At 37.1% G+C, this 25,465-nt stretch overlaps 1 protein-coding gene across 2 annotated transcripts in view; it reads right to left on the bottom strand.

Annotated features, from left to right (window-relative positions):
- Positions 1 to 1,090: 1,090 nt before the first annotated feature.
- The window catches only part of LOC130607094 (chromodomain-helicase-DNA-binding protein 9), an 81,167-nt gene continuing 56,792 nt past the window's right edge, over positions 1,091 to 25,465 (bottom strand). For both annotated transcript variants that reach the window (XM_057423911.1, XM_057423921.1), the window contains 21 exons: positions 25,163 to 25,342; positions 23,515 to 23,625; positions 22,591 to 22,787; positions 21,618 to 21,817; positions 20,995 to 21,154; positions 19,998 to 20,087; positions 19,084 to 19,187; positions 18,849 to 18,966; positions 18,080 to 18,137; positions 17,717 to 17,759; positions 17,336 to 17,555; positions 16,996 to 17,198; positions 15,838 to 16,746; positions 13,170 to 13,333; positions 12,082 to 12,354; positions 11,018 to 11,186; positions 9,525 to 9,664; positions 8,812 to 9,033; positions 7,876 to 8,004; positions 6,356 to 6,460; positions 1,091 to 4,530 (listed from right to left, as the gene is read on the bottom strand). In XM_057423911.1, the coding sequence (XP_057279894.1) occupies positions 3,676 to 4,530; positions 6,356 to 6,460; positions 7,876 to 8,004; positions 8,812 to 9,033; positions 9,525 to 9,664; positions 11,018 to 11,186; positions 12,082 to 12,354; positions 13,170 to 13,333; positions 15,838 to 16,746; positions 16,996 to 17,198; positions 17,336 to 17,555; positions 17,717 to 17,759; positions 18,080 to 18,137; positions 18,849 to 18,966; positions 19,084 to 19,187; positions 19,998 to 20,087; positions 20,995 to 21,154; positions 21,618 to 21,817; positions 22,591 to 22,787; positions 23,515 to 23,625; positions 25,163 to 25,342 (4,650 nt within the window). In that variant the 3' untranslated portion in view covers positions 1,091 to 3,675. The remainder of the gene's footprint in view (positions 4,531 to 6,355; positions 6,461 to 7,875; positions 8,005 to 8,811; positions 9,034 to 9,524; positions 9,665 to 11,017; positions 11,187 to 12,081; positions 12,355 to 13,169; positions 13,334 to 15,837; positions 16,747 to 16,995; positions 17,199 to 17,335; positions 17,556 to 17,716; positions 17,760 to 18,079; positions 18,138 to 18,848; positions 18,967 to 19,083; positions 19,188 to 19,997; positions 20,088 to 20,994; positions 21,155 to 21,617; positions 21,818 to 22,590; positions 22,788 to 23,514; positions 23,626 to 25,162; positions 25,343 to 25,465) is intronic.

Raw genomic sequence — 25,465 nt, 5'->3', positions numbered from 1 at the left:
ATTAAGAAGTACACGTTCATTCTGAAAGTGTAACAGTACTGTCAGACAGACCAAAAAACTAGAAATATATTACTGATTATGTCAGAAATAATTTTCTTGTAGACAAGATACAACAAACAGAACAGGAATTTGGGTGGGACACATTGTTAGTAATCTCATCTAATCATCCAGCTACTGTTTCAAAAAAAATTCAAAGGAGTGCAAGAAATGGAACACTAATACTGTGCCTAAATTGTCTGTTCCTTGGAAAAAGTTTCACTGAAAAATAAGTCCTGGTTATATTTTTAATTTACAGACTAAGAAGATTTGGTTGTAAAATTAGAAGACATGATTTTCCTTGTTTTTGTTTTTTAATTGTTACTATTTTTTAATCTATGATTTTTTATGATTTTTCTAGGAGACCTGCTAAAAATACTTTAAAAATATACTATTAGGGAACCTGCAGGACTTCCAAGGAAAAAAGAAACAGGAGAATGTGAGAACAATGCTCGTATGTGTATGTGTGTTTATATCACCTGTGTACAGATTTGAGAAAGCAGCAGCTCAGACAGGATTCTCACGATCTGAAGACAAAATTCAGACGGGAGTGAGAAGGATACCAATGAATCACTGAAGTGCAATGACAGATTAGAACAAGGCAGCCAGAAGACAACTTACTCTCAGGAGAAATGTCCAGGCCTGTATAAAATAGATGAAAAATACGAGTAGTAAGTGCTGTGTACATAATTGAAAGATTTAGTAACGCAGAATTTTAAGAGAAAGATTCAAAAGGTACTTCACTGCCAACATCCTCACCCTGGAACATCAGGTGCATCTTTATTTCACATTAAGTCAACTTTTAGACCAGAACCTAGACCATATATACTCCTTTCTGACTCTAGCTACTAAAAGGCTGGAATAACTGCTTACATTGTTTGTATGACACCAGACTAACAGGGAATTGATTCCCAGAAAAACATTCTTGGTTTTTCTAAAGTCTTAATATTCTATTTTAGAGCTTAACACTAAAACTTAACTTTTGCTGCTGAAAGCCACAGGTTTAATCCTTACACAGACAGCATTATTTTCATATATTGAGGCCGACATCATGGGTAGTCAAAGAATATGTTTAATAAAAAATAATTAAACTTCCATTTGCTCTATAGAACATCATAGAAAGTAATTCAATAAATTACAAATGACTTTTTAAGACGCTTGTTCAACTACAGAAAGCAAATTCAGACTACACAGAACACAACTGGCAAATATTGCAAATGTCCGAAAAAAACCTGGACTAAGACTTGGATCATGAAGCCTGAAACAAGGGATAGAAATACAAGGCAATAACAGCTAAGGTTCTTTTAGTAACTACCAACACACACTTTATCATCACCTTTGATATTCTTTTAACTTCAGTATTAGTGTAATTCTACTGAGGTTTCCTTATAACCCTTAACTTTATACAACCATATTTGCATATAGTTTAATTGATAGTGGGACATTTTTTCCCCTTCTGGTTCAAACCGATTAAAAATCAATCCAGTATATTAACGTTCAAGTCTACATCAGCCTTCATGACTTGAAATTGTAATTGCCTTACTACATAGAAAGAATCACTAGAATGATAACCAAACTCACTTGACCATAATTAGGAAAATACTTTCTTTCATAAATCTGATATAAATTAGGGTTTAGCCACAAGATTTAGGATTTGTTTTGAGGGGGAGGGGTGGGAAGTGATGGTATTGTTGACATACTCCATCAGCAAACTGAGTTAATAACTGTTTGTAAAACTTTGGCTATTTCATAGATGAATCCTAGTTAATTAAAAGTGCTATATTACAAAGGGCAAAATATTAAATAAGTAGTTTTTTTTTTTTCCCCATGATGAAGAATTGCTACCCCCTTCTCTTGGCAGTTTTTAATTTTCACTATTGCTAAGACACTGCGTGAAGGGCCAAAAATCAGAATATTATTTGGGAAAATATGTAACCACCACAATCCAAATGGTACTTGTATAGCTGTGTAATTACATGTAATACTGCTTCTAATCATGGGGCTAGTTATTTTGCACATAAACTTATATTTCATTGGTAAAGTTCTCGATAAAAAACAACACAGTTGTTTTACTGTACAAGCAAGCAACAGAACTATATCAAAATATACAGTTTTTTAATTATTTTTTAATTTATCCCTTTGTAAAGCTTTTTCAATGAACTTCTACTAGTACCTTTATTTATTTTCTCTTAACACTTTCCTATTCTTGGACCACGAACGATGTGACCAAGGTCAACTGAAGTTTCAGTCAGTTCAGAACTTCCGTAAATGTGAATCTGGGCCTCAACTGTGTCAGAGTAATAGCAGCTTAAGAAGAAGGAGGAATCATATCACACATCAAATCTTACACAGATCTTATATAGTAAAGGGTTCTAAGGATTTGGACTTAGACAGATGCCTTATGCCCCGTTACTGTGGTTTCTAGGAATAATTTGTCTTCCTTACTATTCAAAGTGCTTTTTCTTCAGTGGGTAACTCAGCATAACATAGGAAAGTGATATCCCAAAAATGATTTTGGGTAATATTTAATAGTCAGATTTAAATCTGCAGAGAAGTTTAAACTCAAAAGGAGTTCAAAACTATCTATACTTTAATTTACCATTACTAAAACTGGTAACTGCAGGAGGCTTTATGACATAAAACACAAATAGAAATCTACACAAACAAAGCAAACAAACAATTTTTACATGAAGTATGCAGTGTTGAAAGTTCTTTTCAGTGGCACTTTATGAAAGTTTGCCTCTTCTGAGTCTTGGGGAAACTACTCCTCATTTTGTGACTTGCAATTCTGCAGAGGGGACCCAAAACTTTGCAAGGTGTAAACTAAATAGATCTACATGGTGCCAAGTAGCATGAGGTAAGACAGTTTTTGCTCTAATTTCCCCTTACTGCTGTCAAAAAAGAACAGCTGTAATAAGGGGAAAAAAAAACCAAACCCAACAGTCTTATCTCAAGTAACTTAGATTTTAACATGATATACAGGATGTCTTTAGAAAACAAAACAAAACCTGAAAACAAGTAATAGAAACCAACGTAAACTTCCTAAACTAACTCAGCTGAGGTAACAGGTAGCCAGTTTAATTGGCTGATTGGGAAAAATTTATCTTCGTTTAAACACACTTGTACCTGAATTGGAAACAGCAGTGCATCACAACACTAGAGCATTTTCATGTAATTAAAGCAATGGATGGTGATGTAGATTCTACAGCTTTCATGACATTCATTAGCTGCCCAAATTATTGCTGAGTTTTGATCTGTAAATTATAAGTGTCGAGGAGGCTGTAAAACTATATTCAAATTAAATCAATAATATGCATAAAGTATTCTGTGTTCACTGCAAATATATTAAATATACAGCTCTTACTTGAGCATTATTTTCATAAAATTAACCCCCAACAAAATTATAATGCCTTTTGTTGTAATTTTACACCATTGTGTATTTGATAGTACATACAAGTTCAGAAACTTATGAACTTCAAGAAATATTACATGCAAAACGTCTCTGAAAGCAGTTTGCACTTCTAAACAAATACTGAAATGTTCGGTCAGTAAATCATTGATGCACTCAACACTGGTTATTTACAATGAAATAAAGAATAAATTCAAAATCAGTTTATAATTTAAGTGCAGAGTCTGGGGTCAGTCTTCATCGCTAGAATCTGAATCCTCAGATGAAGACGATGTACTATCAGATCCAGATGAAGCATCTGCTTTCTCTGAACCCTCATCTGTGCTGTTTTCATTGTGAGAGCTTGGCTCTGTTCCCCCTTTGTCTTCCTGATCTCTAACCCTAGAATTTTGCTCCTTTTCTTCTGTGGGCTTCGCTGAGCCTTTGTCATTGCTTTCACTGTTCTGTACATCAAAAATATTAGACTGAGACAAAGCTGGGATATGAAGATTAAGGCCTGGAGTGAGAAGCATCCCTGGGTAAAGTATGTTGGACAGAAGTAAAGGGTTTAGAGAGAGAGGATTGGCAGCTGCAGCAGCAGAGGATGTTGAGGGAGAACTTGAAACAGAATTTTCACCACCAATATCTGTATTTTGATCTTCTGTCCTTTCTTTCCTTGTGTCTGCCTCCTTTAAATCACTTCCCTTTTTTTCCTCTGAAACAGATTCTGTAGACTTTGTGAGAAGTCCTCCCATGCCTAGCAAGTTTGGTAATCCAGCCATCCCTGACAGCAGCATGGGGAACATGGCAGCCATGTTCTTTGCTTCTCTTGCAGCAGTTAAACCAGCTGGCATTCCCATTAATCCTGCTGTCACTTGCAGCGACTGCAGGTTTTGCTGTAAGGCCTGAAGACTGGACAGATCCACTCCGGGAAGCAATCCATTAGCTAGCAGAGGGTTAACTGATACGCCCGCAGCGGTGGCAGCTGCTGCAGCTGCTGTAGCCTTAGCAATCTCACTCTTGGGGCGCCTTCCTCGCCGGCTCACTTCTTCCCGCACAACAGGTCCAGTGAGAATACGGTCAAACATGCCTTCTGGAAGAAATCCCTGCAAGAGACACATTGAATATTTTCAGGATTTTGAGTGCTTACGAATGGAAAAGGAAGAGCAAACAAAAGACCCCAGCATGCAGTAGCATGGTCAAAGATAATGCTGGTATGTTAGCATAGCAGCTTCATCTCCAGACAGCTCACTGGAATTTGTGGTGACTCTGGGCTATCAGGTCTCAAATGTCTGAACACCCATTTCCACAGTGAGGTCTACATAGGCATCTTCTCAGACCCTCTGCTAATTCATCCCTAGAGGTTTGTTTGCAGAACAAGCCAAATACAGCTAATGACAGGAATAATCTCAATTCAAGATCTAAACCAGAACTACTTTATGATATTACCACACTGGAATAATCTTGTCAGTTTAATGAAAAAAAAACCAACCAAAAAAATACCCCTCTATTTAAAGTTAAATATAAATGTGTGATTGCACACAGACCAACAATCCCCGAGCTTTTTCTATTACTGCTGGTGTCTTTTTAACATCCTCTTATTTCACCTCATCCATAAACTTAATGAACACTGAAGTTCTATTAAAATAAAATTTAGAGCACTTCTTTTTAGGGCTTGCGCAGTATTACTTCACCAGTGTAAGCCCTCCTACCTAACAATAAAGAAAGATTTGTAATGGACACTAATATTCTCTTTGAAATGCACCATCTTGAAAATTTCTCTTGTAAATGGCAACGGCAAGATCAACTATTACTCACCTCCATACTACAGTAAAGATTTTTTCATTCCCCCCCGCCCCCCCCCCAGCAAATATCCCTAATTTAAACTAGCCTAATGAAACTAGAGGAATTCACAGCTCATGCTCTGTTCTTCTGTTTTGTGGATAACCACTAAATTCTAGAAGTAACTCTGATCTTATTTATACCTCTATTCACTGCAGTCTAATCCTGTTCCTAGTTACCTATTTTCATACCAGAATGTCCCACAAGGGTACTGGAAAGACTGGCATTTAGAACTGCACAGAAAGATTACAGGTTCTGCTGACAACAAACTAGAAAAAACATTTAACTTGGTAATTTCTTTGCCAGAGGCTGAAGGTGTAGCATAAATATATTTTGTAGCATAAACTACTACACTCATAGACATGTTAGTAGTCTATGTCTATTATTTAGTTATTAGTTATTTAGCCTATTAGTTACTAATAGGAATATTAGTATTATACTAATAGACATAATTGACACGTAAGTAGGCAAGGAAATAGACTTCACAAGGATATTGACAAAACCATCTTCACTTCTGTTAGACACATAGAATGAAGGATTAACTGGATTACGAGAAACCATTATTATACAATATAACTTCTTAAAATTCAGAATATGTTCTTATCTTCAAAGCAAACGGGGAATGAGCTCAGAACCATACACCGTATTTGAGCCAATGACACTTAAGGAGATACCAGCTATATAACAGTAGTAGAAAATAGCTGTATTAATGCCTGTTTTAAATTTTTACTGAGTACAGTAATTTATTAAAGGTGCACAATGAAAGTTAATGAATTAAAAAGTAAAATAAATATTTAAAATTATATTAATCTCCCAAACCTTCAAGGCTACATTTAAGAGATGAGAAAGTCACAGTATGATAGTGCTTTCACCCAAATCTCTAATTTGGGGTTGCCCGCCACTGTCCCTCCCTTCCTCCTACTCACAGCTGTGCCAACAACCCAGTTTAGGGAATTGAGCTGGCAGAAAAAAGCTAACCATTGACTCACAATCCATATTTAATATAATACCAGAACTGCTTTTTTTCCTGCTTGCCATGTTTTTAAGATACATTTCATGTCATTGTTATCTTGTTCTGCAAATACTCACAGACTGTTTTACAACTTCTCCCCATTCAGGAGCCACTCCATACTCTGGATTTTCTTTCAAGAACCTGCACAAATCCTTCAGAGGAGGAGCAAAGGCACCCCCAACCTGGGAAGCAGAAGACAGGAAATACTCATTCATAAGAAGAAAAGGTAACAGTCACACCTGACACCATTTCATTTTTTGCCTTTTATGCAGAACAATACAAATAAAGTCTAACTTGAAATTATCAGTGAGTACAAGACAGCTTTTCAGTGATTCCTCATGGTATATATGACATATTCTTGATTTGTACCAAACCTACTAAACTCAAACTCATCTATTAAACTTGTACTTTGCAACTTCAATATTTCACATTCTGACTAATGTTTAATATTAGACATTATTCAGACATGGAATAAATGGAAGAACAACCCCATAAATAGAGAACAATAGTGGCCAAGTCTTAGCAAGAAGGTTGTAACTACAATCCGGTTAAACCTTTCCTTTATCCACTAAACAGTCATAATTCTATCCTCTCAGTCAACTTCTAAAAATACTTAAGAGACTGTGCTTCTCTTGTGAATTTTTTTTTTTTTCATGCAAAAAAGGCCAAGATTGCTAGGCAGGATGTCCTAATGAAAGCTGACTTTCCCAGGAAAGTCAGCTTTCAAATTAATCATATTGTTAATATCCAGAAAGAAAGAACAAATGGTAGAAAAAAAGAAAGGAAAAAGAATTCCAGCTTCTACTGTGTTCTCTCTATGAACTGCAACTTAGCAGCTCACATTTTCTAGGCCACTTCTGGTCCCCTCATTACCTGCTACTAGATGTAGAACTGAACTTAGAAAAGAAAATGAATCGGATTGAGTCTGGTGATTCAGAAAAGTGCAGGACAGTTTATAAGTGCGAAAATTAAGATTAATAAACTAACAAGATTCTCAATTATGGAATGGAGATTTATTAGAGAAGAAAAAGCCATTATGAAAACACAGACTTTTAGAGCTAGCAGGAATCAAATATCTCACTACTTGATTGTCAATTTTGAAAAGATTCCTCAGGGCATGGCTTATTGTAGAGCAGCCCAGGGGCTGTTTTTCAAGAGACTAGCACCACACAGGTTCCTCTCTAGAGCTGCTGTCTCACTGCACTGAAGAGATGAGAGACTCTCAAAATTCTGCCTAACCCTCCTCTACAGATGCACAAAGCTTCTGACCCTAATACAGCAGCATATAAACATTTCCTGCTTTCATCAGAACATGTATTTCACTGGCCGTACCTCAAGGGCACAAATCTTCCAATATATTGTTTTCAGTTCTATTTGAACATAAACTACAGGGTAAATTTCCAGCCATATCTTACATATTTGCATAGTTGCAAAACATTTACAGAAAGATTGTGACTTTCTTGCTCTGTGCCAAAACTTTAAACCAAAACCCTTTCACTTATACACAGTATTTTAGCAAGTGTAGTATACAGGGGTTCTTCTTTTTAGGTAACTTTTCATCTGGGGAACATCAGAATGGGAACAGTAAGATAAATACCTTTCTTGCATTTCTTCTATTTATGAGCTGAACACGTTCTTCACCAGTCAAACTATTAACATCCAGTTTATTAGGGTTTCGACAACGGTGTCTTTTTTGTTTGGGCCTCCCATCATGCAGCTGCATCCTCTGTTATAAAGAAATCAAAAAGCCCACTATCTTTCTGGTATAACTTTAAAAAATGCAAAGAAACCTGTGCATTCTCTTGAATCAGGCATTCATTTGAAGTCATCATCGATTTCAGAAATATTTTAGTAACAATACTAATTTACTAATCTCAATCATGCAATATGCAGCCAGTAAACATCACTAAACCCTCTCACTGGTGCCTCTATCCATCGCTTTATTTTAGTAATTTTCAGTTTTCAAAAGTGCTTTAATTGTCAGGAATGTTGCTATTGTTCTGTATTGTAACATGTTTATGGAGAAATAAGGTTATTATTCCAGACACTGTGTACACTGTTTTCTTACATTCTGTTCAACATTACCAAATCTCAGGTTCAGAGGTAGCATGATGAGAATATCATCCCCACAGAAACATCACTACCATAGCACCATAATGTAGGTATGAGATACATCCCACAGTAAAGTCTTTAATCCCCTGGCACATCACTGAAGATGCTATTACACATTTTCAGCTCCCATCATTAGTACCAGGGTAACATAAGTTTTCGTATCTAGATGATTTTTTTTTTTTAATCTTGGGTGACGTTAGGCAAAGATCAAGTGTCTTTGCTTAGTATTGCTTTTTTTGGCAATTATTTCTTTGAAGGTGAAGGAAGGCTTTTGGAGCTTAGACTATGTAAAAAGAAATTAACATTCTCCCTTTACTAAACAAAACAGAAGTAATTTCACCTAACATGGAATACAAACCCAAACACATTCTGTGAAACATGTTTTACCACTTAGCTGGAGCAGAGCTAAAGGAATACTCACAGGAATACAAGCTCCTGAATCTTCGACATACCCAGGATGCTCTTTAAGCCACCTTTCCAAGTCTTTCCTTTTGGGGGCATCATCACCTGCAAGCCTTGTTCCATCTTTTAGGTTAATAACAGGAACTGGACTCTCTGCATCAAGCATGCCTTGGGACTGTGTGTGAGTGAGTGCTGGGTTTATTCCTGAAGCAACTTGACTGGAGTTAATCCCCGGATTAACCTGGAGAAATTCAAGACATTTGATAAAGTTCTCCAAAGAAAACAAACCATCACAATTATTTCATATACGATACAATGAAGGTCACAGTCCTGCAGATCATTATGCACATACTGAAGGACTGAGACTACTCGTACCATAAACAGCTCGCTTTAAGTCACTGTACAATCAGGTCCTGTGACAGATGTTAAAGATGTCAGGTGTTGCTAGGTCAAACATCAAGTTTTTAATAACACATTAATTACAGTTTGTCAAAACTAGAATTTACTTTCTAAAATTGTTACAAGTGTTGTATATATCTAATATTTAGTAAAACTCTACCAGTTCTCATTTGTGTAGTCATGAACTGTCAGTGGACAATTTCAGAAAAAAGACCAAACCCAACAGTTTTGAATAATAAAGTTTTTGCTGCATGCTGACAGCTGGTTATGCTCAGTTAAGGAATTAACAGTAATTTGTACCTTATTCTTGGATACAAAATCAAGCTTACTTACATGGTTAAGCTGTTTATTTCGGTTTATAAAGAGAACATCAACTCCTTCCACATTCTTCCTCCTTCCTCTTCTCTTTTTGACTGGAGGCTGACTGTCGGCTATGACTCCATTGGCACTGGCTGTTAAGTGACTTGAAGTGCCTAATTAATAATGCGGTAAAACAAGTGTCAGATGCTTGAATTGTTCATAACAAAGAACTTGGCTGAATAACAAAAGGAAATTAAATTACTTGATATAGTGCAAGTGCATATAATTTCTACATGTTATATATAACAGAAATTGCCTATGGTTTTATGACTGTTTAAAACACTGTTAGTATCAGGCGCTGAAAAGCCATTTTACCACCTAAGTTTCCTACTACTGTCCTCCTACCCCCTTCAAATAGATCTGTACAGGGAGGAGAGCTGATGAAACCTGCTGATATCACACATGCACAGAAGCAGATAAACCTCAATATATGTTTATAACAAGTTGGGGCCTACAAGGATGCTGAGGAGGGACTCTTCATTAGGGACTGCAGTGACAGGACAAGAGGTAATGGGTTCAAACTTAAACAGGGAAACTTTAGGTTAAATATAAGGAACAAGTTCTTTACTGTAAGGGTGGTGAGGCACTGGAATGGGTTGCCCAAGGAAGGTGTGAATGCTCCATCCCTGGCAGTGTTCAAGGCCAGGCTGGACAGAGCCTTGGGCAACATGGTTTACTGCTAGGTGTCCCTGCCCATGGCAGGAGGGTTGGAACCAGATGATCTTAAGGTCCTTTCAAACCCAAACCATTCTATGATTCTGTGTTGAAAAAGAACAAGAAAGTACAAAATGCAGGTGAAGGGTAGGATATTTGTTTAAATGAAATCTCATCCATGTATGTACACAACCTTAATGAACTACACTCTTTTAATCAAAAGCTGGCTTAAATCAAGCACCCAACTCTAGTAATTCTGAGTATTTTAATCCAAATTGTAGCTGCTTACTTTAGGTTCATTTTCACTTGTCAGTGTATGCCTACTAATATTTTCAAAGAAAATAAGATACAAGCTTTGGCTATAAGCCAAAACCTGATTCTGGACTATTGTCCCTACTGCTTTTTTGCACAAGACACAGGAAAGAATACAAAGAGTGCAAACTGGCATGGGCATATCTTTACTTAGAAGCTAGCCACAGTGAGTTCAGAATTAAACTGATAACTGTGAGTGTACAGTGATGCACTTCATTATCCAGTCTTGTGGGTGTGATTATAATACAGAAATGAATCATTCTAATAAATAAACATTACAGTGACTGACACTGTGAGACAGTACTCATGTGGTCCAACCTCATGCCTCAACTCAGGTTCCTAGTTTCCATAACAGAATGGAGAGTATTTTTCCACACTGTGGTTTAGAGTAAACAACACTGCAAACACCCCTCTTCCACTGCCTGCACAGGGAGATGAGCTGAAGAACCCAGGAGATATGATTTGATACTAACCCTTATTCCCTCTGACATTTTACATACCTGATTTGGGGAGTGATTTAGGGAAGTTGACAAGGCTGTTTTCCGAGGCATTCTGGAGTTCACGTAGTCGAGCCAGGTATTGCTGCTGTCCCAGTGCACCTTCCTCACTTTCAAATGGCCTTTTCTGAGACAGTCCCTGCTTCTGAAAAGTCAATTTCAAACCACCTTCCTGTTAAATAAATGCCAGGGTTAGAAGAGTCTCTTCTGAAGTAGAAATGACTACTTCATAATCAGGATTCTCACATACAAACAATTACTCCAGAAGAACTGAGGGAGAACGAACTTTAAAACAAGCCTGGCTTCTCCTCCATGTAAAAAACAAATCTGAACAGAAATTCCATGGAATTGCTTCTGTGAATATACATTTTAAATTATCTACTATTGTAATTGAAAAATCCAGACACTGAACAGCTGTCTACCTCAATAACCCAGTCTTCAAGAAATGCCAAACCCAATTACAGGAGGAAATTTTCATACATTTTTATGTGCTGTGAACAGGTCTCAAACTACAGATAAGAATAACGTTTGAAGCTTCTAGCCTGCATTTAAACTGGGAAATTTACATATAAGTCTCTTAAAGGCCATGAAATAGTAAAGTGCTTGCTGGATAGGACACGCTGAAATGTCTTAAAAAGAGCCGAACAACAGAAGTAGCTTTTATTACTAACCAGACTTCTTAGAAACAGTGTAAAACAGGCTGTCTGAGGAAGCACCAGAATGACAAAATCTCAATTCAGAGAGAGAAATAATAGCGATTCCTTCCAGTGGCTTATGCAAATTTAAAAAAAAAAAAAGCGGGGGGGAAGGGGGGAACCAAAGCAAAAAACCAAAAAAAAAAAACACAACCAAAACCACCAAATCAAAAAAGCACCGCCACCCACCAAAAAAAAAAAAAACAACCCAAACCCAAACCCCAAACACTCAATGCCCAGAAGCAGCAGACCCAAATACCCACAAACAAGTGTGTGAAGGAATTGAGAGTGAGAGCAGGCAGCCACTTGCAGGTATAGCATGCCGCACACCGCAATCGCAATCAGGTCCTAGGGCAATAAAAATAAACATACGTCATTGATTTTCACTGTAAACTCCTTTTCTCGTACATGCTTCTTCACCTTTGACATCTGTGGTGATTGATCGTATTCTTCTTTAACACCCGCAAGAGGGGGTGTCGGTGCACTTGGCTCAATGTGATCTGCAGCAGCACCTGGGCTATCCAGAAGCTTGGTTGTGTAGAAAGAGGCCACTGTGTTACTGTCATAGCTCCTTCTTGATGAAGGCCATTTACCTTTCAACACTGTTTGACAAATACTGTCAAGTCGATTAATCATAACTCGATCCTATAAACCAGAGAAAAATTTTCTATGAGTAATGCTTACCAACACTGTACATACTACATTTACGTATTATCTTCTAATTCTACAAAGAAGGGAAATCATAACATTCTTAATCACTGGACTTGGACTTAAAATATTTCTATTTTTTAAGTTCCTGTATTTGTACCAATCCTCTGTAAAAGTTTGTGAAAGTCACCTCTGTACTTAAATTTCACCACCTGTAAACAAGTATGCCACTGCTTTCATCACTTAGGCACTTAGTGTTACCACCTTTTCAAAGTATACTTTAGAAATCTCATTAATTTCACAAATTCCCTCATGGAATCATATAGTTAAATTTTAACACAGAAGCTGTTTCACACCAGTGCTTCAGCTAGCCTATACTTTAACATGACTTAAGATTTTGCAATGTATCTGAAGGAGTCCTACTACTATTCAAGAATTCTTATTTATTTTTTTTTTTTAATATTTAGCTTAACTGATTTCTTGCTACTTCATTTTTACATTCTTCTGGATTACACTAAACAATTCCTCTCACAGACTTAAGATCATGCATCTTAAATAGGCTTCCTTTTCAGTTTTGTTTCCTATGTGCACATTCTCTCTTTTACAGATACACCTGTACAACTGATGAACAAAATGCTTTGTGAAAATTTTATTGTAAATTTTATTGTAATTCACCACAAACAAAATCCTGTTTTCTTTTTCCAAGATCTTTCTACACCTCAGTGGTATGGTTTTAACATATAATGGAATACTAATGTCACATCTCACCTTCACCTACAACTTTGGTTTTCAAAATAGTACCATAAACTTGCCTTTGGCCAATAAGATGCAGCCAAAACGTATCCACCTTGTAGGAGATAACTTGAACTCGGTGTCCCATTGTTCATCTGGAAACTATCCTGTGTCTCATCTTGTGTTGTACTCAGAGAGGCTACACTCTCTTCATCATATGCTTTTATATGTGGGGCTCCTTCTGCTAAATAAAAACACTAACATCACTTGATGTCATAAGGAAGCTAAACACTCATTTAAGAAGTTCAGGTGAACGAAACACACAACAATGTTCAGAGAGAGTCCAAACACAAGTAAAACTGAAGAACTAATCTGTTAGGTTTTTCAGGATGACTGTTGATCCTTTACTAGGAATTTAAATTCCACTCATACGCCTGTTTATTTGTTAAGAGCTCAACATGTCATAGAATCATAGAAACATAAAATAGTTAGGGTTAGAAAGGACCTTATGATCATCTAGTTCCAACCCCCATGCCATGGGCAGGGACACCTCACACTAAACTATGTCACCCAAGGCTCTGTCCAACCTGGCCTTGAACACCGCCAGGGATGGAGCATCCACAACTTCCCTGGGCAACCCATTCCAGTGCCTCACCACCCTTACAGTAAAGAACTTCTTCCTTATATCCAATCTAAACTTCCCCTGTTTAAGTTTTAACCCGTTACCCCTGGTCCTATCCCTACAGTCCCTGTCAAACATTTATCTATTTGGAAACAGACATGCTTCACAGTAATCTGACAGACAGTCCTTACTTACTTTAATATACTTCCTTTGTAAGCCAACATGCATTAAAATCACAGAATCATAGAATAGTTAGGGTTGGAGAGGACCTTAAGATCATCAAGTTCCAACCTACCTGCCGTGGGCAGGGACACCTCACACTAAAACATGTCACCCAAGGTTCTGTCCAGCCTGGCCTTGAACACTGCCAGTTACAGAATAAAACTGAAAGGAAAGATGTCTATCACCAGGAGATGGCAAATCAATTGGGATGCTACTTTAAAAAGATATTCAGGATAGAATCCTGGATATTCCACGTCTTGGGACACTTGTGTTCGTATCATTTCATTTTTAAAATGTTAATGACCAAGGATTTCTTCTTAGCATCCTTCCAGTGTATCCTCTGTTACACTTCTCATTGCTATTTTACTTTTGCCTCCACCCAGAGAATAGTGCAAGTTTCACTATGACATAGGAGAATAGTCAGGTGCTACCTAAAAATGTAAGTACTACCTCTGCAGAGTACTAGTACTGAGGGACATTTCTATAGAACTCAAATTTGCCCTTAACAGTAGCTACGTATTGAGTCATCTGATATAATTCAGCTCTCGTTAAAACATGTTTCAAACGTGAGAAGTATGCCAAGGGTCTGTTATCATCACTGTACAAGTTATGAAATAAAACCTGGTCTTAAAATTAAGGTGCAGATGATGTTAAGAGAGTTTTCCAGCATTTGCCAATCTATTGTCAACACCAACTTACAGCAAAATAGCCAAAAGAAGAAGGGCTGACTGATTTATAAGACACTGCACTCTGAGGATGGCACAATTACTTGCCTGAACAGACTGAGACAGCAGAAAGTAAGCCTAATATTTGGACTTGTATCACGTTATAGTACCCACCATCTAGATCTAAATATTTATGTTGAATAAGCACCCTTTTTCTCTCACTGTTTTAATGTTTGCATACGACTGTTTCCTCTGAAAAGGTTCTTACACTGCTACAAGCAGTGGCATCTTAATTATTTTGTTTCAGTGGCATTTTACTTGCCCAGTAATCATTTTCCAAGTAATTAACCCTATAGTTTCCATTTGTCATTTCCACAAACTAGAGGATCCATCTGATTAACATAATGTTTTTTTCCCTGAGATAGGGGGAGGTGGACGGGGGAAGATTATTCACTTCTGTGTAATGCCACTGCCTAAACTTTCCTCCTCCTTTTTCTATTCCCATTTTTCATCACAGTAGAGAGATCTTTCCACATTCTAAGTTTCAAGGGGCAAGAGTAGAGGAGACTTCATAGAATAAAAATAAGGTTTACTAAAAATTTTAAATCACTTCACTGATGACAGGTTTTTGCTTCTACTTTGAAGCTTTCAAGAGCAGTTTCTGGGTTTTTTGGTCCTGTGCTCTACAGTCACCTCAGTCTTTTCTAGCCAGGTACACAGTGTTTGAAAACACTCAGTGCAAATAAACTGCTTGGCCACTTCCAGTTTACAAGAAAAAGCAGCTCTTGTTACTCCATAGCCTGGCCAGCAGGAAACCTGCAGATTACATGAAAGCACAATGAGTAAGCTCCAAAGACAGGTGAGCAAAAGCAAAAAAGCAAGAAGGGAAAATCAAAAGAATCTCTGCATTTAAGAAGAAAAATAAATGGGAGTAAGGAATACACACAGAATATATATTTCCAGAAAACACAGCTGCTCAACTGCCCTCCTAGATGTGAACCACACGCATGGTGAGCTTGCTTAGAGAATCAGTCAACAAATCTCAAGTATCTCATCCAAGGCACTGATATGAAGCAAAGAAAATGCTGTATCCCTCAAATTCTTCCAATTCACTTAAAGAATCAAGAAAATATGTTTGTTTCCTTCTATGGGATTCAATATCTTTTTTTTAGACATTTTTCTACTAAGAATAAACTTGTTCAGTTTATACTGCAGAAGTAAGACTACATACACACATACCATGTTTTTGTGCCTCCTCTTCATCACTATCACTCTCTTCAGACGATGATGATGACGACGATGATGATGATGAGGATGATGATGATGAAGATGAAGATGCTGAAGAACAAGATGAAGATGATGAAGAGCTAGAGCCTGATCGGGAGTGTGAACAAGATGACGAAGATGAAGAGGATGAAGAAGATGACCTGGAAGAACAGGATGATCTATCTGAGTCAGAGTCTGAGTCAGAGCTAGATTCAGATCCCCTTTTGCTGACTCTCTGTTTTTTAGAGGCAGGGTTTGGAGCTAGAGGCTCTGTCCTTGCTGCCACCATGCGCCTGTCTGTTTCAGCCTTCACACTAGGTTTGTGGTCTGTATTTTGTATTGCTGTGCCGTTCCTTGGACTCAAAGGTTCACATTTCATTATTGTTTGTGTCTCCTCTGTAGACACAGATTCCTCTTCAGAAAACTGAGGATCCTCTTTCGGATTGTCATTTTTAGCTCTTGTGTCCTCAAAAGCATTCACTTTAGCATCTGACAATCTTGACTGAGGTGTAAGAGGAGAAGCAGATAATGCCATCTGGTACTGATGGAGAAGTGGAGTAGAAGTCCTTGAGAGTGTCACTTTATTTTGATTATAGTTCCTCTGGGCAGACATAAATGAGAGTTCAGGATCACGGAGAATATGATAATCTGTCCTGCTAACTCCATGTTTAGCAGCTCCAATAAGTAAATCCCTATCATGAGTCCCACATTCCCACCAGACAGGTAAGTCTGGGTTTGGCTGGCATAGTTTTAGCCGTTCAAACAACTGTGGGTGTCTAAGGGCCTGTTCCCGCACTTTCCTCAAGAGTTCAATGCGATACAAAGTCCGAGAAGCACGCTCCTCTGTAATTGGTTGGATAAAGATGTTTGGGTCCACGAGCTCTGTATTAAAACAAAGGAAAGAAGACAATTTGGAAAAAGCCTGCACTACAAATCAGTTCTAGGAGGAGATGGCTTTAATTGGTTAATACATGTCTCTCCATTATAAGCTTTCAATTTTACACTTAACATGTTTCCTTATTTCCTTCTTCCCCTTTTTTATATTGGAACACATGGAAGAAAAACCTTCTGAAAATAAGCCCTGGCAAGAGAAGTTACAGATAAAACTAGAAGTAAAATATATAAACCCACCTTCTTTTGAGGGGAGACGACAGACCCTACGGCACATTGACATAAATGCATACAAATACTTCTCTAAGCTCTCATCTGTTTTCTTATGTAGTCTAGCCATTGCTCTAAATTTGGTCCAATCAAATCGCCCCCTTTCTGGATCAAACACGACTCCAAATGTGGAAACAACTCTGTAGAAGTCAGCTTCTTCTCTTCTTGTCCATCTTGGTCAGCAAGAAAAAAAAATAATTGAAAGTTGCGTCATTTTCTTCACTATTTCACACAACTAACAACTGTTATTTGTTTGCTATTTTTAATTTAAGTATGTATTAAAAAAAGTGTATTTGCATGCTGCACATACCTTTGCTGTCTTTCAATCTTAGCAGCCATCTTTGGATTTAAAGCAGCTTCCTCATATGGAGGCTGCATCATACTAGGTTGTACTGAGAATGCTGACTGGATCTGCTGGGCCTGCCTATTTTTACTTGTTCGCTGATAAGCTGTTATAAGGCGGCGAAGACGTGTTGTTAAGGCAGACTGAGTGGGCCAATAGATTTTGTCTCCTTCCATCATTTGCCCATCTATATTAAAACAAAGTCACAGCAAAAAAAAACAAGTTAAATACTGCTGGTTCCTATGGCTCTACACTAAGCAGTCTGAATACATTTTAGATTAAAGTCAGCAAAATGGAACAATTCAAGATTGACTGAATTAGCTCAGATTTGAAGTTTTATGTCTTTACCTCCATCTGCTATTACTAGATCACCTGGGGATGAAACATCATCCTGTAGGAAAACAGAAGTAAAGCAAAATTTAAAATGTAGCCCTCTCCAGAGGTTTAGGTTAAACTTGCATCTTATAGTCAATTTACGAATATGACAAAGAACAAGAGTAACAGACACTTCGGACAAATGGCCAACAATGCAAAGAGAATTACACAGCAATTCCCTCCCATGTCTTGCACCCACACAGCTGAAGAAACACTTGGAATAAGTTCTACAAATTTAGCTAAATATAGAAAAATGTAATAATTTTCTCAATGAAAAGGTGGAAGTATTACATTCAAAGAGTGTGAAAAGGAGCTTTTAATAGGTGCCTACTATACCTCTATGTCATCTTTAAACATTGCTGGTGCTGGTTTATATTCTGGATCTTCTACATCCCTGTTAGAATTTCAACACAAAAAAAAAAAAACCATCTTAGTAATATTTCAGAAGTCCTCAAACTCTCTTCAACTAAGCAAAACTCATTTAAATTTAGCTAGATGGACTGTACTTCATTTTCCATTTGATATTAGGAGAATACTTCATGGCAGCTTTGGCTTGAACCTTGCCCCCTGCCCCCCCGCCTCCCCCCCGTTTCCCCAGTTCACTGTCTCATTCAAAGATACTCTTTATGACCACAGCTGCTAACCTCACTGATGAAGCAGTGAAGAAATGCAGTTTTCTCATTCAGTAATTACTAGTGATATTCAAATTGATCGACTGGGGTCACTGGTTAGCTATACAAGACTAACATGCCAAGCTTACTGACCTGAAGTCAAGTTAAAAAGGTCTGTAGTGCTCCATGCCTGTGAAGGCTTTTGCACTTCAGTGTCTAAGTAATACTTCTGATACAGCAACACAAGGTAGAGTCTTTGTTAACAATTAGTTGCTCCATTTTTCCTTTAACTGTGAAATCCCAAACTTCAGTGGTTCTGTTACACTGTTCCTAACTCTCTTCCACTCTCTGCAAGTAAAATCAAACTAGAATTCTTCACAATGACATCAAACTAGTATAAAACCAGTTCAGGAGAGAGTAATGTTCACCACAGAAATTCAGTCTTGTTTATTTCAAGGTCCTGAAACATTAATGCGCAATTTAAGTGCTCATACCCATCCATATAATCATTTGCCCTTTGTTCGGCAGCAACAGCTTTCTCATCTGGCTTGCCAACCCTTTCCAAGAAGCACAGTGCTGGGTCTGCTCTGATAGTGTTGTATTTTTCATAACCTATTAAAAAAAAAAGGTGGCATAAGTTCAACTTCCATAGTAAGTTGTAAAAAACTGAGCGTCGGGTTTTTGTATTGAGCGGTGGCAAGCACACACGTAGTCATCCATGTTACTCACCATGTTTAAAAACTCCAATTAGAAGTGATTTATCTGCATCTGCATCCCACCACTCAGCAGGAACTTCAGAGTGATCTGGCTCAGGGACCCAAACATCAATTTCACTAAGGAGAATCACCAACAGCACAACATCATCAATAATATTCAGAGGAAGAAATGAAGTTTTATATTCACTTTGTACATTTCTACTTTATGTGGGATTTTTACACTTCTCCAAGCATACATATACAGTAAGACCCTAAAAATAGCACTACAAATCATCCAGACAGCTTTATATTTTGTATTTGACAGAGACCAGTAACAGGGAAAAAATACGAAAGCAGAACCAGCATAAAATATTCTTCCTCTCTCAGTAAACTTTGGCAACTCCTGCAGTTTGTGCTTGCAAAACTTTGCAAACCAGGGATTATCTGTGTTTGTGTTTAACAGCACAAGATGGGATTGTTCTTCCACAAATGTCTGTAACACTTTTGTAAATCAAATTAAAACTTTCTATCCTCCAGAAGCTCCTGCAGCAGAGAGGTAAAGAATTTCCAAATGGCAATACTTCCAATTAAAAAAAATTAAATAAAAATTAATGGAACATGCAGCACTTAACCAAAAGCATATATAAAGAGACGGAAAACCCTGATAATTAGAATGTAAAGTAAAAAATTCTGTTTTCCACTCACTTATACAGTCTATTTGACTTAAATAATTTTACTTTATATAACTAAAGTCATAAATATGAATCAGGACTTCCCCATGTTGAATCAATACAAAGCAAACAGAGTAAACAAAAACATTTTTCTCACAGCCTAAGGATACAAATATTTGGGTTTAACATTTCCTATTTAGGTCCAGAAAGATTTCAGAGTTTTCATTTGATAGTTCACATTTGAAATAAGTAAGCAAAAAACTTCTCTATAGTTCACCTGGCATCAATTCCATTAAACACCTTTTGGAATTCATTACCAATGACTTCTTGTTTTAAGTAATACAGCATTCTTACACGAAGTAAGACCCTAAATGAAGAAAAAAGAAATACAAATATTAGCACTCTAAAAGCTTTCAATAGCTGCGCAGGTGGTTGCATTCTGTTATGATATCACAAAGCTTTCAAGTGATTTTCCTAAAACTTTCTCCAGTTGTAAGAGGACATAATCCTCAACTCAGGTCACCCAACACCCTTTATTGCAATCACTTTTACAGATTGTCTCATTGTGAATTCTAGGCAAAGGCCAGAGCCAGCACAACACTCCTCACTTGCTTCTTAAAATACTGCTAAGAACAAACTGCTATTTCCCTTTTCCTACTTAAAAGATATCTTCAGAAAGAACTGAGCAGCCTGACAGCATCTTTCAGGTCACCTTTTCATTCATTCTCAATTATAATTTGATGCATGACCCTGATGGCTTCGCCATGCTCTATTCCAATTCTTGACTAGTAGTATGAAATTTTTAGGCAGAGTATGAGACGTTTTGCTGCAGAAAAAACCGATTTATCTAAGACAAGCTCATGGCTATGAATGGGCTTTCAAAAAGCTAGTACCTCAGATTCCCAGAAGCCTAGAAAAAATGCTAGGTAAAACAGCATGTAAGACTGAGGGGGCAATGACTTTACTGCTTTCTGTTTCTTTGCTAAGTGTTCCCAAAAACTTTAAGTGCTTTGGCTGCTGCAAGACTCCCCAAACATTCTTGCATCTCTTTCTCTATATGGGCACACACATGCAGAATTATTTTAAGTATTCTGAAATATTCAATTAAACTCCTAATATACTGCAACCTATTTATTCTGATCAGGCTAACACTATTAAACTTGTTTCTTTATAGTTCTGCAAGTATTCTGAAGTCTAAGAAAATAAGCAATTAGAATAAAAGAAGAATCTTTACATAGACATTGAAAGACATACATGCTTCAGCTACTGCTTACTTGTTGCAATGGTGTTTTATGTGCTTTTTGTATCCTTCATCTTGCAACAGATGTTCTGGATTGTATTTTCGAAGCCATTCTGCTTTGTGTATATCAAAAGTGCTAGCCTGGGTCTTCACTTTTTTTCCTTTTCTTCCTCTAGGCACAGGGGCTGATAAGCCTGTATAATTTAAAATACAATACAGCAACAGGTAGGTATAGATCCTATGATACTTATATTTCCTATATCCTATGCCAGTATTGGGACCTGCAGTGCAGAAAATATACTAGTGTCACAGCGTCTGGATTTGAGGGTTTTTCCTCTGTTGTTTCTTAGAACATCTCTGGAGTACATTTCATCAGCTAAGGACAAAGCAGGAGAGGGGGTATGAAAGCAGAGTGTGATCTCACCTACTCTGAAACAGAGCAGGTTCTTATGAACTGAAACAGAAATAAAGCTTACACAGAGCACACCAGTCCATTTGGGTAAGCTATCAAACAGATATCCTATCAGTTGAATTGCATATCTGGAATATACTTCCTTTATTCAAATTAGGACACACAGAATTCTTAGCTAATTTTATCTCAGTGCCACAGACATACTATATGAAGGTACTTCACTGCAGAAACACAGAAGACCTTACCAAGGTGATTCTGCAACTCTCGTGTTTGCCCATCCTCTGTTGGTGTAATAAGATCCCATATAAAACTTTTTATTTTCTCATCTCCTCTGTAGTGAACGAGACAATAGGCTAATAGAGCTCGGCAGATTATCTCCACATCCTGTTCATTCAGCTGTCTCTTGAAGCGGCCATGTGACAAAATTTCTCTCCATCGACCCCACCTAGTCCAAAGTGAAACACAGATCAACACTTCAAACTCAAAAACGCTTGGACAGCCGATGTACTTCTATTACAAAAGGGAGTCTCTCTGTAAAATATATGGCTTTCCACTTTTTTTCCTTCACCTTAAGCTATTGAGTGGAAACATGAAAATAACATTTGTGACAAAACCCCGACATATTTAAACAAACAGTTTCAACAAAACCTGCCTGTTAACAAGAATATGGATTACTGTAAAAAAAAAATGGCTTCTAAGACCCAAAACTGATGGGAACTCATACTGATAAGCAAACACAAGGTAGGTAAGAGAAGACCTAAGATTTTATTTCCAACACAGCATGCCCAATTTAAGCATGTTTAAAATAACTGGTTGGGATTTCAGTTCCTATCTGCATCGCATGGGAGGGCAAGATGTTCTACAATTATAAACATTTAAGTCACCTCCCAAGCTTTTATTTCAGATGTTTACAGTTCTGAGCCTCCTTCAGCATTTACTGTAATGATTTTTAGAGAGACTACTGTAGTGCCCATGTTAAATATCATTATCTCCTTTGCAGAAGTTTCCACCTCTCTTTAACACTTCTTCAATTGCAAATTTTCAGAAAGATTTATACAGGATGCATGATAAATTCACATAAATTTATATTCTAGATAAATTTTATATATACCAGGTAATTGTCACTATAGCTAAAAGTTACTCCAAAATAACAGTCAGGACATAAAAAAATAGTACTTTTCAAGAACTTCCTAGAATGAAGAAGGATGTATACAATACCCGTAGACCAGCAAGTTTTTTTCCACCCGAAAGCACTCTGTTCTTCCATATCCATTGGAACGGTCACAGGGCCTGCGGAGTTTTGGTTTTTCATCACCCTCACTCTCCACCTCAGACAACTCTGCCAGCTCATCCTTCGTAGCACTGAAGGGCCGTGTTTGTTTCCTAATTCTTGGGGTATCAATAACCAGGCTGTTCTGCAAAATTTCCAACAGATCTTATCAGAAGAAAAACTTACCAATTGTTTCTAAGCAGATGGCTTCAATTCAATTTCAATCTAATGTCAATAAATACTGACATTATTGTCAATATTCGACAATCGAAAAATTGGCATTAATGTCAGTAAGTATTTTGTAAAGAAATCACATTAAACACCCATAAAGCAAGTAAAACGTTTTGTGGTATTTAAGGCAACAAAAATCGAGTTTCATACCATGATACCAGTATATTAGTTATAAGCAATACTGAATACCTCATCTGAGCTTAGTATTTACACAGACCATGCTGCAGTCTCTGTAAATAAAAAGGGGCAAAACCTTTTTAGAGCCAACTACATGGGAATGTCTTAAAGTATAGCACACAATGTCCAGTATTGTAAAACTGACAGAATTATTAGTCAGCTATTTTGCAGATTCCAGCACAGAATTTACAGACAGAAACGGCAACCAGAACATTTACACACTTTCAAACCATTTCCAGTCCTTCATCAACAATCAAAGACCCCCAAACTCTTTCAGGACAGGAAGTAGCTAGGAAATACTAAAGCTCTCAGCAGGTTGATTACCCATGCACCAGCTAACCAGCACAAGAAGTCTGATTTGTTGAAACAGTAAACAAAAAGGACCAGAAATTCTATACCTACTATTTCAGAATTCACCAGCAAGCACATACTTGAAAAAACGTGTTAAAAAGAGAAGTACTTACTCTACCACTGATGGCATCTATATCTATTTCTGCTTTTTTGGCCCATTTCTGCCAGAAGTTGGGATCATCTAGTGAAATGTCAGTCCTGTTTCCAGAGGCAACAAAACTAGCCTGTAAGAAATAAAAATAAATCTTACCAACATCATACACCAAAAGTTTGTCAAGTTTGAATATTTTGGTGTTGTGAAGACTGTATAACCTTATTTCATCAAGTCTCTCAAGCAGCTGTTAAGAGTTCAGACCCTACTTAACAGTGACAAGAACTCCTCCTCCCCCTTATATTATGCATCTGATTTAAAAAATTATCAGAAAAATCTAATGAACTCTTATGCAAAATCAGGAGAGAACATTAAGCAGCAAGATTCTTCTAAGTCTGAATCTAAATTACTTCAATGGAAGAAAACAGAATGTTTTGAAGAGGCTTATCAGCATTTGGGGATTTCATCTCATGCAAAAGTACTCGCTTGAGGGAAATTTCAAAGGAGTGTTTAACCCACCAACAATCAAAGCCTGAGAGCACAGAACAAGCTTAATTTCAGAAGGCATTTTAAACCCCTTAATTCACTGCTTTTGGAAAAGAAGCAGAAACATGTAAAAATTCCTAAGTCTTCTGATAACAAAGACAGTGATGATGATCATCTTTAGAAGGCTGTTTCTCATTTAAGCCACAACAGGCAGGAGACAAGAGAATCTAAGTGATAAATACTATTTTAAATGTGATATATATACATTGCATTCTTACAAGGTTTTTTTGCTTTGCCTTTGACAGGAGGTAGAACTGTCACACAACTGCATTCATGAAGTACCCCCATTACAAGCTAAGTTATAATTTTTTTTAATTTTATTTTTTAATTTTAATTTACCTGAATTTGTTTTTGTTCTGATTCACATTTATAATTACTTTGGGAATTAAGGAGTCCAAACTTACCTTTTGTTCTGTTCATCCAATTTTCCAGCATAGGTTTTTTGAATGCTATGATATTACTGTTTTTCTCCTCCCCAACAAAAATTACAAAGCGTCAGTCCAATTTTATTCTAGACTATTGCTCCTAAGACCTAACACTCTCAGCCCTCCCCATGCACACACACATGTATATATATATATAAGTTTACACACTCTCTCTACCCCTTACTATTTCAGAAGCTTTTATATTTTGCTTTTCAAACTCCTACCACAAAGTTCAAGATTCAAACTATATCCAATGCGTAGGCATTTCTAAAATAAGCCTGACAATTTTTCATCTTATTATTGTCTTACATACATTTTCCCCTACTTAATGTACTTGAATAAAAACAGATCTATAAACAAAGCTGTTTTAATAGTCTTGGTTAATGCAGTCCATTTTATCTAACACAAATCCTAGCCTTTTCAAAAAGCAGCACATCGCTGTTACTCATCTTTGCTCAAGTGTGCTCTTTGCATCTGGCATTTACACAATCTGTATGTGCATCACTGACTTTGCTATGTGCATGTTAGTATAAACAGATAGTTGTAAGAACGCAAAAAAATGTGTTTTTAACACACACACACACACACATATATTAAATACAAGTAAACATGACTTTTCTTTTTCGAAAGCATAAGCCTTACAACATTGGTTACATTTACAGCTCTGTACTGTCAAAGAACAACTTGCTGCTCCCACACCTTGGCAAATGTGGAGCCCCTTCCTTCTGATTCAATCGTGATAGTTTTAGTACGACGCTGCAGAATTTGGTCAATGTCTTCCTCACAAAATTTAGAGCCTTCATCTTCTTCATCCATAATGGCACCATATGCACCTCTTCGAAGCAAGTCTTCAATTTCTTTTTTAGAGAGTTGTTGGATCTGAGCAAATAAAATACGTTTTAGACAGTTAATGAAAATATTCCCCACAGTCTTTTCTATTCTCCTTTTCACTGCTTCTGCAACTGAACTCTGCCTTACAATTTATAAACTTAAAATCTGGAT

Source organism: Pezoporus wallicus, unplaced genomic scaffold, assembly GCF_028554395.1.
Source record: "Pezoporus wallicus isolate ANWC-B61680 ecotype Strahan unplaced genomic scaffold, APGP_CSIRO_Pwel_v1 contig_14319, whole genome shotgun sequence".
Taxonomy (NCBI): domain Eukaryota; kingdom Metazoa; phylum Chordata; class Aves; order Psittaciformes; family Psittacidae; genus Pezoporus; species Pezoporus wallicus.
The sequence above is the reverse complement of the archived record's forward strand: the minus strand, read 5'-3'. Positions and strand labels throughout refer to the sequence as shown.